Below are 17,576 nucleotides of genomic sequence, written 5' to 3'. Positions count from 1 at the left end.
TACTGAAGGTGTAAAAACGAAGTCCTACATATTTGTGATCCATCACATCAGAACACAGCAGTTGTCTGAAATATGCATTTGTATAGGTTATAACCAGGGACAGGCGATTTTCGCGGCGCGAAATCGCGCCGCGAAATTTTCCTTTCTCCGCGCAATTTCATTTTCTCCATGAAATTCATGTTTTCCGTGCAATTCACTATGAAATGTGAACAAAAATGGTGTTTTGTTTGTCTGTATTGATATATCAGCCTTGTTTGAAGAGTACGCGTCATGTAATGATAGATTAACAAAAACATGAATGTAACCATTTACTAATTTGTCTCGTACCAGTGTTGCTTACTTTCGCGTATGGGGGTAGGCCTACTTCTCTAATTCTGTGGGATGTACGTATATTAGTAGGGGTGAAAATAATGATTCTGTGACCAAATCACGGGAAATATGATTTGAAAGTGTTTTTTTTTTTTTTCTTTTTTACTTTGAAGCATGTAAAACATATGAAATGGTCAAATGGTGTGAAAAACTCCAGATAGAGGCGCTTTTCAAAATGGCCATAAAATGCCTAAATTGGTCAAAATTGCCACAAATTTTGTGATTTAGATATCATAATGTTAAACATACATAATACTCTGCATGACACGGTATATAATTTCATATTTTGATATGTTTTTTTTTTTTTTTTTTTTATATGTATGTTTTATGTATAAAAGTTCACAAGCAATCTCCGCGCAATTAGCTGATTTTTTCCACGCATTTCCGCGCAATTTGCTATTTTTTTCCGCGCAATTTGCTATTTTTTTCCGCGCAAATCGCCTGTCCCTGGTTATAACCAACTGATTTTTAAAAATCTCACATAGCATATTGATACCAAATGTAGAATATTGAATATTTTCTTGTTTCAAGTTCATAAATATATTCTTTATTATCTTCAAAGTTCAAATGTAGATTTCCAGACATTAATGTGTTTTGATATGATGGGTCACATTTGTGTGGAGAAGTACCCTGATTCTTGATAGCATACTACCATTAGTACTGTATGGTTTAATACTAACACATCATGACTATTTTCAGACATAAAATTCTGCAATTTCAAAAAGAAACCCTGGTTCAGCAGCGGGAACACTTTCATTTTAATTCAAACCCTTTATGAAAGGTCTGCGGGAAAACCCCATAACGCACAAGCATACTTTTCTTCATGCAACCCAAAATTCCCTGGTATAGTTTGTTTGGCTATAATTTTGTTTGCTACTGCGTGCATCATTTAAGTCCCAACTTCCATTCGCATAAATTCACATAAGCGAGCGCCAGTCATGCATTATGCAATATGCAACTAGCACAAGTGCCAACATAAATGTGTGCATGCTGTTCTATATCAATACAGAATGTTATGAGTCTCATTTTTGTCACCAATTATACGCCGAACAAACTATAGTTGTGCTTTCTGAATCTTGTCATTTTTCATGGTCTGCATTCATCACTGACCATGAACTTGAACAAAGTATGCCATATTAAGGGCTGATCTGGGTCTTTCCATGTATAAATAAAATCTGAATTTGAATGAATAAAGGTTTAGACAACTATGAATATCCACTAATTCCATCTATTCTTGTTCGAGTTGTTTCACTGTTTTTGTTTTGTTTTTTCCACTGGATTATTACTACTTTTTATGTATTAATTTACTTCTAATTGCTCCCATTATTCTCCCATGACCCTCAAGGCAGGTCATACAACAACCAGGCTTTACCTGATCGGAACTGACTGCAAGATATTTGTCATCCACTGCATCTGCCTCTGCCCTACAATTCAAATACAGTAATGTACAGAGCACTTAATTGTTTATTATTCTGGCTTCACCAGGGATCGAACCTGGGACTTTGAGCACAGAAACCTAAAGACCTTAACCATGTTAACCCCTGTGCATGCTATATATTAAATCATTTCTCATTCTTAATTAGTGCTGTAAAGAGGCCAACTTATTTTTGCCTGTGAGACTGTTAGAAACCATAGGAGCTGAAGGGAGTATCCCATCATGCATTGCAGGCTATCTGCTTGCTCCATAGCAAATGTATACAAAAATAAGTAAGAGCCGCTTAAATATTGAGACCTTTGGATAGTTTCACAATACTTCAGGGTCATATTATTTCAAACAAAAATCTAAGCACTCCTGATTAAGTGAGTAATTGAAAGTTGGAATGAGGGATTTTGTGCACATTTTCTATTGTATTCTCAAAAATGTCCAAAGGATTATGGTATTGCAAAGCATAATGAGACACTCCTTTCAGCTGCTGTGGTTAGAAACTGTTAGAATATTAATAGTATTAACCAGAATCCATGTGCTTTCAGGTAATATAATTTAGTTGAAAAAATCCAGGAAAAAAGAAAATAAATCACAAATAGTTGTAGTTTTGTTCCATGAAATGTCCTTTAGTCACACTGTTCAAACACTCTTATGACACCATATTGCTGCATTTTGGAACATCCGTTTCCATGGTGACACTTTGACCTTGGCTTTCCAATCACTGGCATCCATGGCCACTGCCAAACCTAAAAGTATGACAAACGAACATAAAATTATAGTAGTATTATGATATAGTGCAAGGTTCTTACGTCTCAACGCAGCATTTTTATAAAGGTGTAGAAATATGTCGGCATGTGTGCACACTGGTTTCACTAAACATCTGAGGACATAAATAAAAGTGATATAGCACAGTCATTCTGAGGACCTATTCCACTATCCTAAAACATAGGACTTAGAAGCAAACTGTATTTGCAATCAGGTTGTTGACTTGTATCGGCTATTACCTGCATCTCTGGTCAGTGAGAGGAAGTGGGAGACTAAAAACAAAGGTGCAGAAAGAAAATCAACCAACATACCTGTGTACATCTCTCTGGATGTGGCATCATAGCAAGATGACGGCCATCAGATGAGCATAAAGCAGCTATTCCATCAGGGGAGCCATTAGGATTCAGTGGATACTGCATTGTTGGGTTACCCTGATCATCCACATAACACATCGGGGTCAGATTACTGGTTTTCAAACTATCACAAAGAGCATCGGATGTGAATTTCATTTGACCTGTTGAAAAACATTAAAGAAAATGGTCAGTTGTGAAGCTTTTAAAACTTATGTAAAATTTGTGATAACACAAAACACTCCATTTTGACTCGGAGAAGGAATATATAATGCTGGCCTTGCCTCATATCAATCTATACCACTGTAACATGCAAAGCTCTTCAAGATTATGCCATACTATCTTTTATTGATTGGAAGAATCACCTGGCATAGGGTAAAGGGTCCCCTCTAACCTAAGCAGTTAAATCAAGTATCTTTTACGACTGTAAATAAATATCAAAAAATAAATTCATGCTAAACTTGAATAAATTTACTTTCCATTACCATAAAAGTAATTTTTTGTGCTAATCATACTTTTTCATATTCCCTGCAGTTTGTCCACTCTGAAGTACAAAGTGACAACACACACGTACACTGCGTGTAAACAGGGCACAGTACTGCGTCTCTGCTGCAGTTATGCGTGCCTTCAAAGTCGGCACAATGTGTGCGTCCGCATCTGCACTTTGTACTTCAGAGTAGACTGACTGTATTCCTACACAACAACAAACAAAAACAGCAACAACAATATAGCAATTGTCATAATCATCACCATCATCATTACCATTATCAATATCATCAACTACAACAACAGCAACAGCAACAACAACAACAACAACAACAACAACAACAACAACAACAACAACAACAACAACAACAACAACAACAACAACAACAACAACAACAACAACAACAAAAGAGCAACAACAACATAACAAAACCGAACACACACAAAAACAACAACAACAACAACAACAAAAGAGCAACAACAACAACATAACAAAACAGAACACACACAAAAAAAACCAGAAACAACATAGTGAACAACAACAAATATATTATCCTATTTATCGCTTACCATCACCATGTGCAACCCAGATTCCCAACACTGAGTCCTGCATCCCCTGAAGCATGATGGCAGGGCTGTCTTGAATCTTGACGGTCACAAAGCGAGACTCAAATCTCTCGGACTGGTTAGGTGATAACACCAAGCCTTGGTTGCAATGTGTGGAATCTGTCAATAGAATTGATAACATATGTTCACACAACATGATAACCATATTATGTGTCTCTTTTATGTAAAATCCTTTTTGGCTTTTTCAATGAAAATGACCCTTTTTGACCTTTTCAATGAAAATGGCCCAGTTTTTTAAATTATGAAGGATAGATGCAAATAGTTTTAGCTACAAAAATCTAATTTTCTGACAATTTCTTTTGTAATATTTAAAAATGTATGGCAGTGTATATTTCATTACCTCCATTCTGGTTGGCTGATTGATTGACATTGTCATCAGGAGCCACCCAGCCTAATAACGCCATCAGTTGACAACCATTGCACACACCCAAGGAGAACGTATCACTCCGCGATTTGAAGGCATCAAATTGAGCACGTACAGTGGGGTTGAATAAAATGGCTGCAGCCCAACCTGTAATAAAATGTACACAAAGAGAGAAGAGTATTATGAATAATGCATGTAATGAAACAGTTACATTAACATATCTGTCTTTCATGTAAATGCAAAGGTACCCAATGTAATGCTGGCATGATTATTAGACATGCACAATTGAATGATCGGCCCTCATGAATATGTGAGAATTCACAGCATACAAAGCATGGGGACTTTGGCTGTGGTGAATAGTCTGTATTAATCTATGGTCATTAGTCTGAAAAGGATTCAAGTTAGGGTTTAGGGCATTTTGGGGATAAGGTTATGGTTAGTATTAGGGTTAGTGATAGGATTAGGCTAAGGTAAATGTTAGAATTTTGATTTATAATTAGGTTTTGGTTTAGGGCTATGTTTAGGTTAGGATTAGGCAGTGCTGTACAGTGCAAAAACTGATTGAGGAGCCAATGGCTCCTACTTTATAAATTTAGGTGCCCAAATTTTGCTCCCAAGTAAAAACACTGAGGTGCCAACTCATCGTATTCCAACCGCTCTAAGTCATTCTGCCACAATGGTTTAAATCTATCTTCAATTTTAAGTTTTTTAGGCTTTAACTTCCATTTCCAGTTCCAAGACCTTACATAACACCACTAGTACTACTTGCTTCATTTATAGTATCAGTAGCTGTTGAATTCCCTGATTTTATTGTTTCATCCTCCTTCTCCTTATTCTCCTTGTGCTATCTTGAGTACAAGTTTATAAACAATCAAAACTTTTGACCTATCCTATCCTATTTGCTGGTGATTAAAAGTTTCAACATTTGGTCGCCATTGGCGCCAGGGATTGAATTTTTAGTCGCATCAGAAAAAATCTAGTCGCCAATGCGACTAAAATAGTCGCACCGTACAGCACTGGGATTAGGGCTTAGGTTAGGGTTAGAGTGAAGTTTAGGGTTAGGGTTTCCAACTGAATTTATTGGGTTTTTGGACTAATGGCTCTTCAGACACTAGACCTGGATGGCCAATATCTTAGCATTTCTTCTTACCTTTAGCAGAATCACATACATCAGCATAACTGAATCCTCCTACAAACACCACACCTCTGAATTCCTCCAGGGTAATCTTCTTACTGGCAAGGTCCTGCATGTTAACATCCCACACCTCAAAACCACCTTCTACAAGCGACGCTACCATCTCTCTATCACCATTGCTGCCCTCCTCTCGAATCACAGCTACCTTGGGCATCGGATGACCTGTTGAATGTTATAACAATGGGAGAGTACTATTTCATCAAATCAATGTACATATGAACAGCTACATACAACTTCACGTCTCTTCAGAATAGGGGAAAATAGTAGACCTACGCTTTTGCGATCACCAAGGCGGTATCATTTGTACCATCCCCAAAAATTAATAAAGAGCAATCAATAATTGTTTTATATAATGTATAAAATATTCTGTTCCACACTATAAGCAGGTAATATATGCCAATGCTATGTTATGCTGGTGCATGACTGATGTCAAGATTTTGATTGCCATATGCCAATGCAGGTAAACAAATGCATAAATATGGGAGGTTACCTTGTGACAGAGTCTGATCAGCCATACCCTCATGTACATTTGGGTCAAAGGTCAACTTATATGGAGGAGCCACGCGATTTGCCAAGCCTGATTCCTCTTCAGCAACACGCTCAGGGTTGGCTTGGTGGCGCTCTAGCCTGAAGCTGGTTTCTTCCCAGATGTCACGCATAACTGTCATTTTTTCATTCAGTACTTCTTCCTCACCAACTGTTACTTTGACCTGTGTCAAAACAAATAAGGTAACTGCTTTCAAAAACAATGCTACATGCTTGGTTTATAAAACAATGTTGCATGCTTTATTTCAAATATTTCATTGTTTAAAAAACTTCTCTCATTTCACTTATGTGAATCATGCAAAGTTAGGCACTGTTCTCCCATGATGCCCATGTAAGGTTGTACAAACAGCCAGGCATTACCCTGATTGGAATTGTCTTTCATCTGTCCCAGACTTAGAGAAAGTGCATAATTGTTCATCATGATTTTTTAATCAATAAGGGATCAAACCAGGGACCTCTTGCACTTCAGCCACATTGATTTATTGTCCTAAAAGTTCTGTATATTGTTGAATATTTTAGCTGCAGAATCACTATATGTTATTTAATCCTTATGGACTGTTTCTATAACAACTGCCTGAGGTTCTGCTTGACTAGAGTCACCAATATATTTTTCAAGTCAATTTGCTGGACCCATTTGTATTGGAAACAAACCAAGGATTGATGATGCCAAAAAGGTATAAATAATTTAATTACAAGCTTAATCCTCTACCTTCCCCATCTTTAAAAAACCAGGAGTGCAACAAAAATTACATCAATGTTTTCAAACAGTAAAAACACTAAGAATCACTCCTACCATTGCTCCGGTCCCTTGTCCAGCTGACTTGCCTATCACTGAGCATGGCACTCCTTTCTCTGTGTACTTCAAGCAAACTTTCTCTGCATTATTGGTTGGTACCTCCAGAACTAGACCAAGTTCCTCAGCAAATAGAATATCTATTGCTGATGCTGTCAGAAATTGAAATAATTCAAATATTAATAAAAATAGCCATTCACAGACTTACTGGAGACATCATCTGATATAGAAGACATGAGATAAAACAAAATTGTGGCCTTTTTTGTTGATGCCAAGCAAGCCAGGAAATGGCTTCATATACTGCTACGCTAACCTCATTTATGCAGTTTGCATACATGTAGGTGCTGCTCCCAGCTGTATGTACGCCACTCTATAAATCCATGTTATGAGTCCTGCGTACATGTATTATGAGCTGATATACTAAAGTAGTGAATGCATGGGGTGCGTTTGGCTGAAATGCTTTTTATGTGCTAATCAAGTGGAGTGTGTGTAGTAAATTTGAAGATCTATATGCAATAGCATTGTTTGCACTGAATACCTTTGTTTTCATTAGACAAGTTAACCTCAATGCCAGCATTTCCTGCAAATGCCATCTCCAATAAGCAGGTTATTAATCCACCATCACTGATATCATGACCTGCTGACAGAACACCATCTGAAACGAAAACAACATGCAATAATCATCATACTTTCTGTAAAGTAAACATGCAAAACTGTAGCATACTTGTAAACGCTAATTTTATTCATTATTTTTGGCAATGGTCAAGGTCCAATATCATCTAATTTTTTCCTTTATACATGTAATAAAAATATAAATTTTGCATTTATATAGTGCATTTTTGCAGAGGATTCAGAGCCCTGGGATTTCACTAGCACTGGTGAATCATCAGAATCAAATTGCATCAACAAGGTATGTTGCAGCTGAATGGCACAATCATATCTGCACTTAGATTGTATATAACATCCACCAATTATCTGTGCAGCTCCCCAATTTCCATTGGGTGAAGTAAGTTTTTTGATAACGAAACAACTAATCACCGATTTTGAAAGCAAGAGGAAACTGGAATACCCAAAGTAAACCTGTAAGACCAAGCTTGGATTGGGATAAACCAAGTGCACATACAGTCCTTGGACTCGGCCTGGGCTTGAACCTGGGACTCAGTGGTGCAAGGCAAGGGAACAACCGCTGTGCCAACTTGCTCTCCCACAATATAATTGGCCTAAGTTTTTCTACTACACTATCTAAATCCTTGAGTAAGGTTTGATCTTTCCTAGAGAAGTCCTCTTCAGAGCCAAAATCCTTGTGGGTTTGGCACTACTAATCATTCAACAACCTTGTTTATCAACTCCTTATCCAATCTATATCTTACCTGCTAAAAGTTCCTGAGTTGTTTCAAATGCTGCTACCAACAAAGCTGGTTTATCTAAATCAGGTACAGAGTCCCCAAGCTGCTGATAACACTGAGCTAATGCTGAACCTCCTAAACGATAGTTTCCATTGCTGAGATCAACATATACCAATGTACCTGTGTGGTGATATACCATAGATATAAAAAAGATATATTGTGGTCTATTTGATATGTTGTTGTTTATACTTATACATGGCAACTCTAAAAACATGTTGGGTAAATCCAGGTCCGTCATGTTGCTTTTTTTTGTTGTCCATGATATATTAAAATGTAAATATGGAAAATAAGGAATAATCGCTAATTCAATTGACTTTTTTTTCTTACCAGAGTCACCTGGACACTTTAGATCAGGAGTAATTGTAGCTGTTATATCTGGACAGCAAACATATGTTGATATCACTAATGCACCTGTGTGGGAAAATAAGTTATTAATAAGTTTGATTAAAAAAATAGCCTAATTTAATACAGCAAATAACTTGTTGCTTGAGAAATTGGACAAAATCATGCACACATGCTGAAATGTTAATGCATTAGGCAAGCATCAACATTCAGTGCAAGTGCACTATTTTCTCGCACAGCAGGTAATAAGTAAATGTGCAGTCTTATCTATTTCATACACAAGATAAAATATCCTGCGATATTTATTATTTTAATAACAAAATATTCATAAAATGTGTTTGAAAATAGGAGTAAATATAATGCATCCACCTCCATTCAAAAGTATTGTGTAGTATGTGTAACTGCAAATATACTTTATCAATATACTCTGCACATTTTTGTACCTGCTTTACTGATTGCCTTATATATACAAGAGTATACGAATAATTAAAATTTGGGTGTAAAGGAAACAGCAACACCCTTTACACTTATTCTATTACCCCAATGGTGTGATTTAAAATATCCAGTTTTTGCCCACACTTGTGAAGTTGTTTACATTGAGGTAGAGCATGTATGTGAATCCATGATGTAAGTAATAGTACATATCACGGGGAAATTTAATGTGTTAAATACATTTTTTGGACATACTAATAACTCTCATCTCTTTAGATGATTTTATACAATGTTCACTGATATTCCCAGATGCAATGGTTATTTTACATAATAGGATGATTAAGGTACTGTATGCACATACCTGGTGCCTTGACTGTATCACCTGACACTCTTGCAGCCATACTGAGTGAATCTTTACCACCATCTACTGCTACACCTAATTCCTTCATGACATCACACATAGCTTGACATGCTTCTAATAATGTAGCCCCTTCACCTGGCAGCTTGGCTGGCCACATCCAATTACCACTGCATTTCACATCCTGAAATCAGAGAATAATATATTTTTTGGATCAATTTGATGATAAAAAAATTAACAAGTGCTCACAAAACCCTGATAGATAAATCAGACAATGTGCCAACACAGAAACCAAAATTCCTGTGTGCAAAACACTTTTCATTATTATGGCAGCACAGTTTGATTACTCAACCTAATTACAGTCTAGAAAATAATTCGGTCACTTTCGGCGAACACATATTAAAAGCATGAAATGAACATCAAAGTTGGGAATTTATGCACAAAACAATGAGAACAAAGTGTATCAGAAGTCAAATTATTATATTAATCCTACGATGGAAAGTTTTGAAAGTACTTTTATTGTACAGGTATATCGAAAAGGGAGTGCCTGTTAGACGTCATTTGGAAAATTCTACATGGGGTGTTACTAAGCAATGGACAGTAATTAGGTCCAAAATAGTAATGTGAAATTTTTCTCTTAAACTTGTTATAATCCTTGAGTTGTCTGTAGTCTTAACTGTAGCAATCACATGGGTCGTACTAACAAAAGTATTTTGTTACGATTATAGTGAGTTTCATGAATTACACAATACAAACCTGTTATTTTGTATAATATAACTCATTTTAATTCATAAAGCAATTCTGAATCATACCTTTAATGATGTCACCCTAGCAAACACCAGATTGGTAAGAGCTTCAGCTACTGACATCCTGGCTCCACATGCTGCATCAATCAGTCCCTTGATAGGCTGCTCTCCTATAGCAGTGGCAGACCCTACTGTCTCAAAGTGAGATAGGGCTGTGACTGCTACATCAGCCAATGGGGTGTGGAGAGGTCCTACACATTGTTGCTGGGCTACTAGGCCTGTTACAGATCTGTCTACCTGTGAAATGAAATGATTACAGACGTGAGATGAGGGAATTAGGTGTTCATTCATTACTAGGATGGAGAACCATGTCCTCAATTATATTAATGACCTTTGATTTGGTCATGCATAGCCATGGACCTATTCACATCAACATCAGACACATTTGGAAAACCAGGTCATGTGCACCAGGTGCATATTCAGTATAATAAAGCGTACGCGAGCATCCCTACACTCGCGTAAATTCACAGAAGCGCTTGCCAGTGACATGCATTAAATGCAAAGCACAACTAGCTTAAGTTTTGCGCCTAACAGCTGTGTGATGACCTGGAATGATAAACTTGGGTCATTTATAAACAAACGGCTGTATCAGGAAAACTTTGTTTTGAAACATCTTCCCAAATATTCTTGGACTGTTATATAGAGTATGATTAGAGCAATACAAATGCCATCTAGCTATCATTTTGAAATGACCTTTTAAAGGGTCAACAACTGATGGGGCTTGCATGTAGGTGAAAGTAGTATTCCTGTTGAATGAAATTGTTTCCAGTAGTATGAAGTGAAAGTTACAGCTTAGGGAAATATACATATCATTTTCACCACAGCGCCACATGGTTAATTAGCACCCCTCATTTTTAAAATATCTCTTTCTGATTGCTGATGGTATTCCAAGGACACTTTCCAATGTGTTCAGCTGGCAATGATAGTAGTTAAACTTTGCTTAGGGTAGGCATCGGAGTTTCGCGCGATCGCGCAAAAAATCACGATTTTGGGGGTCCATCGCGATTTTGGTGGTCTATCATGAATTTTGAGAATTTTGCCAAACACACTACTTTTCAATGTAAATTCACCAATAATAACCTTTTTACAACATAACAGGCTTAAATTTTTATTCTTTTATATTTTTAAGATAATAAAAGCCCAAAATTTTGACCCACCTGCTGAGAATTGAAGTAAATTCTGCAATATTTGTAAATGCAACGTCAGGAAATCGTGCACTTTTTGCATGCTTTCCGAACGATCGCTGGCCTGGGGAAGTCCCGATTGATTTGTTTACAACCAAGCACGGGCCGCTAACGTGCGGTTAATGTTTATTTAATTATTTATCACAACCTGACAATATTCAATTTTTAATATTTTAAGTCTATTTTCTCATAAATAATCTAGGTTTCCTCTATTAGTATTATTGTTACGATGAATAAAAGCAATTTTAAAGACAAAATCCAAATGATAACCCCTTTTTTGTTTTATTTGTGGTAGCGCGTGTTTTAGTTTTTGTAGCATCAACAACATGTTAATTTAAAAAAAGAAATGCGGAAGTGAAAGTACGAACGAAAATTGCTCAAGATTGACAGACTTTGCTCATGTTTTTGCACCTGTTTTTGACCACGTTTCGGACCAAAACTGACACAGAAATGAGAAAAATTATCATAGCTTAACGGAGATGGAATATCACAGCGAAAATGCACTTTTATTTTTTTAACAATCAACATTTGATGAGGTGTAGACCTGGGGTACGTGTGGATCGTCATAATCGTGAATTTCAGATGGACGCACAAAAATCTGTCTGGAAAACGCATTTTCACGCTTTTTGACTTGAATTTTCGCGCATTTTCGCGCTTTATAAAAACCCGGCCGAGCATTTTGCCGTTTTAAATCGCGCGAAACTCCGGTGCCTAGCTTAGGGTTAGTGTTAGCAGTAAAGTGTTTCATACCTTATTTGTGAGATATCTCTTGCTGGCTACTGATGGGAGTCGGAGTACCCTGTCCAATGCATTCCTAACATTCAGATCAGCAGGCAATGAGAGTGGCTTTAACTTGGGTTGAATGCGCTCAAGTTTGAATTCCTGCCAGAAAAAATAGTTGGATAAATTAATTTTGATTCCCAGTTGTTCAACCAATTTTGGTCACCTGTAACATCTGCACCAACTGGTAGGATGTGCACAAATTTCTACCACTGTTGCATCCAGTGATTAGAGGTTAATAACTGCACATCGGTTATTTGAAGGGCACTGTGAAAAATCTAAACATTTTGCCTTTGGAACCGAGGAATATCCCGAGGGGCGTAGTATTCCGAGGTCTAAAGCAAAATGTTTAGATTTTTCACAATGTCCGACATATTACTGATGCAAAGTTTTTGTCCTCATTCATAACCATCACTTTGATCTCTTCACTTTACAAAATAACACAAAATGTACAAATATGGTAGCGCGCAATCCAAATATGGCAGCCAGCGCCCGCGCAGTTTGTTCTATGCACAATACGGCGCTTGCGGAGGTTACTAATATTTACTTTCGAACAATTACGCATTTTGCGGCCAATTGTGAGATATTAATGACCTCGATTTGTGTTCGCGTTTTCACAAATAACAAAATATAATTTGATCGCATGCATCGCGTTTATTAATGAGGTTATGAATATTCTTTCATGCCCTGCAATGAGAATTACACATATTTAAAATGTATTTCAATATCTTCATAAAAGAAACTTAATGTGTGCATACCTTGCGTGGAATAGATCCAAGGACCCATTCTAAATCAAGATCCACTGGGTATGATAATGAGTGTGCCTTCTTGGGGGTGCTTTCTCCAGAACCATTGACCCCTTCACTGACATCACCTTCTACTTCAAGACGAATCTGATGGAAGCAAAATGAAACCAGAGCTTGAAATATTCACAAATAACACAAAACAAGAAGATGTTCCACCCCCGCTACTTGCCTATTTTAATTTAAAGGACCGTTATTGCCATTTTGTAGGGCTGAGCTCAGCAATGAGACATTAAAAACTTCTAAATGGATATCACATACATACATGGAAAAGTAAAGATAGTCTAAACCTTCCAGGTGAGACAAAAATAGGAATGGAAGTTTTACATTCTTGTATATTGGAAGACACAAATAAACATGTGACATTATTTGATCCAATCATGCCAAAGTCAGCAATAATGAAATTCAGATAGGCAAAAAATAAGATAAACAAAACAATAAAAAACACAATGGATTGATAAAAAGTTGCTAACTTTGCAACCAAGTAAGCTAGGGATGTGGGTACATCAGTAAGTGTAAGTAATTAGCAAGACAATGGTGATTTCCAACTTTGGCATGAGTGTCACATACATACATGTCATATACATACATAAGGATTGCAAAATAGAATGCTGGCCTGAGTGGCCAGCATCCTTTATTTGCGATTGCGCTATATTACAATGTGTCTTAGATCGTCTTATGTCCTGGGGGGGGAAGCATTAAGGCAGTCATGGTAATATAATACAAAAAAGAAGAGAAAAGGAAAAGAACAGAAAGGAAGCCACGAAATTAAATATGCAATAATTAATTTGTTTTCACCTTTCCATCACCTGTGACATCTCCTACAAAAGCTACAGGACATTTCTCCCTGTCACATATACCCTGTAATAAATCCACATGCTTCTCTCTCACTAAGATAGCATTGCTTTCTTGGTACTCAGCTCCCCATAGCTCCATTGTGTTAATGGTTGGATCACCCAGTTGGAATTCCTTGGAACGAATCAGGGCACCAGCAGGTTCTGCAATTTCTTTCAGTACATTCCCTGAGAGAAGATTACAAGATTTGAAAAGCATAATAATAAGTTAAATCATATTCCATGAGTTACGAGTTTCCATATTTGATGTTTAGATTTGATAACAATATTTGAGTCTGTGGAGTTGTAAAGCGTATGTGCTACAAATCCTTTTCTTACAATATATATTACGCCCACAAAAAAATATCCCCCACCACCTTACAGTGTGCCCCTGTAAAAATGGCCTGCAATAAAAGCTCTATATTCCTTCAAATTACAGTATTTACTATTATTACCTATCAAAATCCTTTGCATTGGCTGGTATAGTAATGATAATACCTATTTTTCAGAGAAAGTGCTTAATCATATTGTTCTAGATCTTGTGGAATTATCTGATCTTAATTCCTAGCAACTAACAGATCAAATATTTCATTTGCAGCTTAAAAATAGAAAATGCATCTATATTGCTTATTCAGAGTACAACTCATGAGAAGATTTGTGAGTGGAACTACCATAAAAGTTCGCCTAATGGCGTTAAGGGTTCCCTTGACATCAGTGGAATTTTAGGCACAACCTAAAAGTGCAATCCCATAAAATTCCCACTAGCAGATAAGAGCATGGAACCTTAATTCTTGTTGGGATTTCAGAGGAGGATGCTCTCTATTTGTACCTGATATTTACCCAAGGAAATGGAGCCCAGGTGCACCATTAGGCGAATCTTTACGGTATACTAAATGATTACTCACCATTACCACCTGCTCCCTGGTCATGTATACTACATATAGGATTGTCATCTTGCATTTCAATGCAAGCTCGTATCACCCTGTTAAGCTTCTGTTCCATCTCAGCATCTCCTCTCTGTACAGCCCCAAAGTCAAGTTCCTCTGCATTATCACCTTGTACCTGTATAGAGGATGCTGCACCTCCTCCTACCCCTATGCGGTATATAGGGCCACCTAGCTTCACTACTTTCATGTCTGTTGTAATATTAAACAGAAAGAAAAACATGTTTTAGTTGCTCTGGGGCGGAGGTTCCCAATCATTGTGCTTTCTTTTAAACCCCTTTCTTGCAAGTCAGCTTGTGACACCATGTCAAAATTGTGCTACTACAGTTTGATCAGCTTGTAATAGGTGGAAAATGTTAGGCTTTTAGCACTACGTCGAAAAGTAGACCCACATCAAGAGTGCTATTAGTTGACCTGTCTGGTTTTATTTTGTGTGTTAAAGAAAGTAGGACTTGAATTACTAATTTGTGATGCTTCTGGCAAGAAAATTATCAAAATAAAATATTTTGATATTAATCTGCGATGTTATAAGGCCCACCGATTACGAGCTGATCAAAGTATATATCACAGGTACCCAGCTCAATTTGCAGCTCCATGGCTTAAAAATTGTTGCACACTATACAAACAAATATCTCTCCTTAACAATGCTGCTTCCATATATTCAATTAGCATACATGTGTTTCACACAATCACAGCTCTAAACAGGTGACCAATAATGACAGCATAATTTCTGTCACTACATATGGACCATTCTGCCGTGACACAAATTTCCCATGGATAAAAAATACAAAAATGGCAGATCCCAGATTTGCAACCACAGATTCGTACAGGTTCGCTACATCATTTTCACTCACTTTTTTTTTATCAATTGCCATGTTTTGTGGATGCGCAATGCAATGTAAAGTGAGCATGACAAGATATCATCAATGAAAGGACAAATTGTATACACGTGATGGCCATGTGGTATCAATGATGACCATGTGATAAACATGTGTTCCTTTTGTCATGGTAGGGCGGTAAACATGTGATACCCACATGGTGTACAATATTCCTAGCTGTTAGTCTCACCTTTTTCGGGAGTTTCTTTGCTAACATGTGACGCTTCTAAGGATCCAATGCCTCCACTAAACATGATCGGTTTTACCCATTCTCTACGCTCATTCTCGCTGACCATCATGCCAAATGACCGGGCAAATCCTGTCAACACAGGCTCACCAAACTTGTTGCCATAGTCAGATGCACCATTGCTAGCTTCTATTGCCACATCTAAGCCTGGCGCCATGTTGCTAGGATACTCAAAGGATTGGTCTTCCCATGGCAACTCATAACCTGAAAAAAGAAAATGTTCATTTAGTACGGCAAACTAACAAAATGGTATTTTTTGGGAAGTCTTTTAAGGAAGAAACAACAAATTTATTCTGCCTCTCCTGGTTATATTCTATGCATTATGCAATGTGTGCTAAAATTAAAATATTTGACCCAATTTGGACCCTGTGAAATTTAAGGTGCTAATTATCTACTATATTATGAATAATATTTATAAGACAAAATAAGATAGCACAGCAATTGAAAAATCAATGCACAACTTGAATGATATTTCTATTATTTTATTTTAATACCCTTCCCCTGGTTATGCTAAAAGCCCTGTAATAGGATACTTGAACAGATGTAAATTAGAGTTCATAGGGAAACTGTAAGGGAAGGGGCACTAATTAGTATACAATTAAGGAAAATAATGTTGGCACACTTTGGCAAACTAAATGTAAATCACCACTTCACTTCTCTCCCCCAATTCAATGTTGATGAAAGCACTCAGGCTTGATATTAAGATTAACCCTAACCCCCATAGAAACCACAAAACACCACAATGATAACTCTGGCACATGCATGAATCCCACGGGATGCAATGACGCAATCACCCTAAGTTCTATATGCTCAGGGAGTCACTGGCCGGGGCAGCGCAAGCCCTGTGGCTACCGGCCGGGATCGTGTGCTTGGCATGCGAAGGGTCCAAGGTTCAAATCCCGGGGGTGTCAAGCGACTTCTTGGTTCATCTTATCTCTTATTTTGTTTCTTCTTTAACTTCCAATAGCAAAAAGCAGTGTCCGGTGTTAGGGTTAATCTAAAATAATCAATTTTTTTAAACTGAGTACTTGATTATTTAAAACATCGTACGGTAATCTAAGTATCAACACTTTGATTTAATATCAAAATTGATTGCTTTTTAAATTTATTTAAAAACAAATGATGGTCGGCTTTTCCTCCCAGCTACATACACATTAAGTACATGTCATTAGATTTATAAAGTTTACTTCGAGGACTATCAAATGTCAAAAATATCAATTTATAATAATTTGCCATAAAATTTGTATTATATTATGAATTTCACAAATCAAAATTATTTGATATCAGAAGGACATTCCTTATATTCAGAATGCAATTTGGTGTGTCTGATGTGCTCCCAGGTCCCACAAAAAATACTGTTCAAACATCGCTATCTGATCCCTTAATTCACTGTCAAAAACTAACATCAATAAATCATCCTCTCAATTATGTCAACTAGAGTGGTACACATATGACATATACAAGTCCCTATCTACAGCTCTGATTACTTAGCTTTAAGATATCACTTTAGCCAAATGAACAAGAGCACTTTTAGCCCACGGACTTAGCACTGAGGTACATTTTTTTTTCAATTTTTGATCACACTGATTTGACTTCAAGGACTACCTTTTTCCTTAATGCAACTCTAATAAGGTACTCTAAA

At 37.0% G+C, this 17,576-nt stretch overlaps 1 protein-coding gene across 1 annotated transcript in view; it reads right to left on the bottom strand.

Annotated features, from left to right (window-relative positions):
- Positions 1–593: 593 nt before the first annotated feature.
- The window catches only part of LOC140161327 (phosphoribosylformylglycinamidine synthase-like), a 47,751-nt gene continuing 30,768 nt past the window's right edge, over positions 594–17,576 (bottom strand). Inside the window, exons 8-24 of the mRNA XM_072184807.1 lie at positions 15,878–16,138; positions 14,771–15,001; positions 13,831–14,054; positions 12,988–13,122; positions 12,200–12,331; positions 10,272–10,502; positions 9,463–9,643; positions 8,655–8,738; positions 8,292–8,447; positions 7,460–7,576; positions 6,922–7,073; positions 6,073–6,292; positions 5,538–5,744; positions 4,364–4,534; positions 3,967–4,122; positions 2,872–3,074; positions 594–2,541 (exon numbers count right to left, since the gene is read on the bottom strand). Of these exons, the coding sequence (XP_072040908.1) occupies positions 2,422–2,541; positions 2,872–3,074; positions 3,967–4,122; positions 4,364–4,534; positions 5,538–5,744; positions 6,073–6,292; positions 6,922–7,073; positions 7,460–7,576; positions 8,292–8,447; positions 8,655–8,738; positions 9,463–9,643; positions 10,272–10,502; positions 12,200–12,331; positions 12,988–13,122; positions 13,831–14,054; positions 14,771–15,001; positions 15,878–16,138 (2,981 nt within the window). The 3' untranslated portion in view covers positions 594–2,421. The remainder of the gene's footprint in view (positions 2,542–2,871; positions 3,075–3,966; positions 4,123–4,363; positions 4,535–5,537; positions 5,745–6,072; positions 6,293–6,921; positions 7,074–7,459; positions 7,577–8,291; positions 8,448–8,654; positions 8,739–9,462; positions 9,644–10,271; positions 10,503–12,199; positions 12,332–12,987; positions 13,123–13,830; positions 14,055–14,770; positions 15,002–15,877; positions 16,139–17,576) is intronic.

The sequence above is a fragment of the Amphiura filiformis genome, chromosome 9, assembly GCF_039555335.1.
Source record: "Amphiura filiformis chromosome 9, Afil_fr2py, whole genome shotgun sequence".
Taxonomy (NCBI): Eukaryota; Metazoa; Echinodermata; class Ophiuroidea; order Amphilepidida; family Amphiuridae; genus Amphiura; species Amphiura filiformis.
This window is presented reverse-complemented; position numbering and strand designations above follow the sequence as displayed.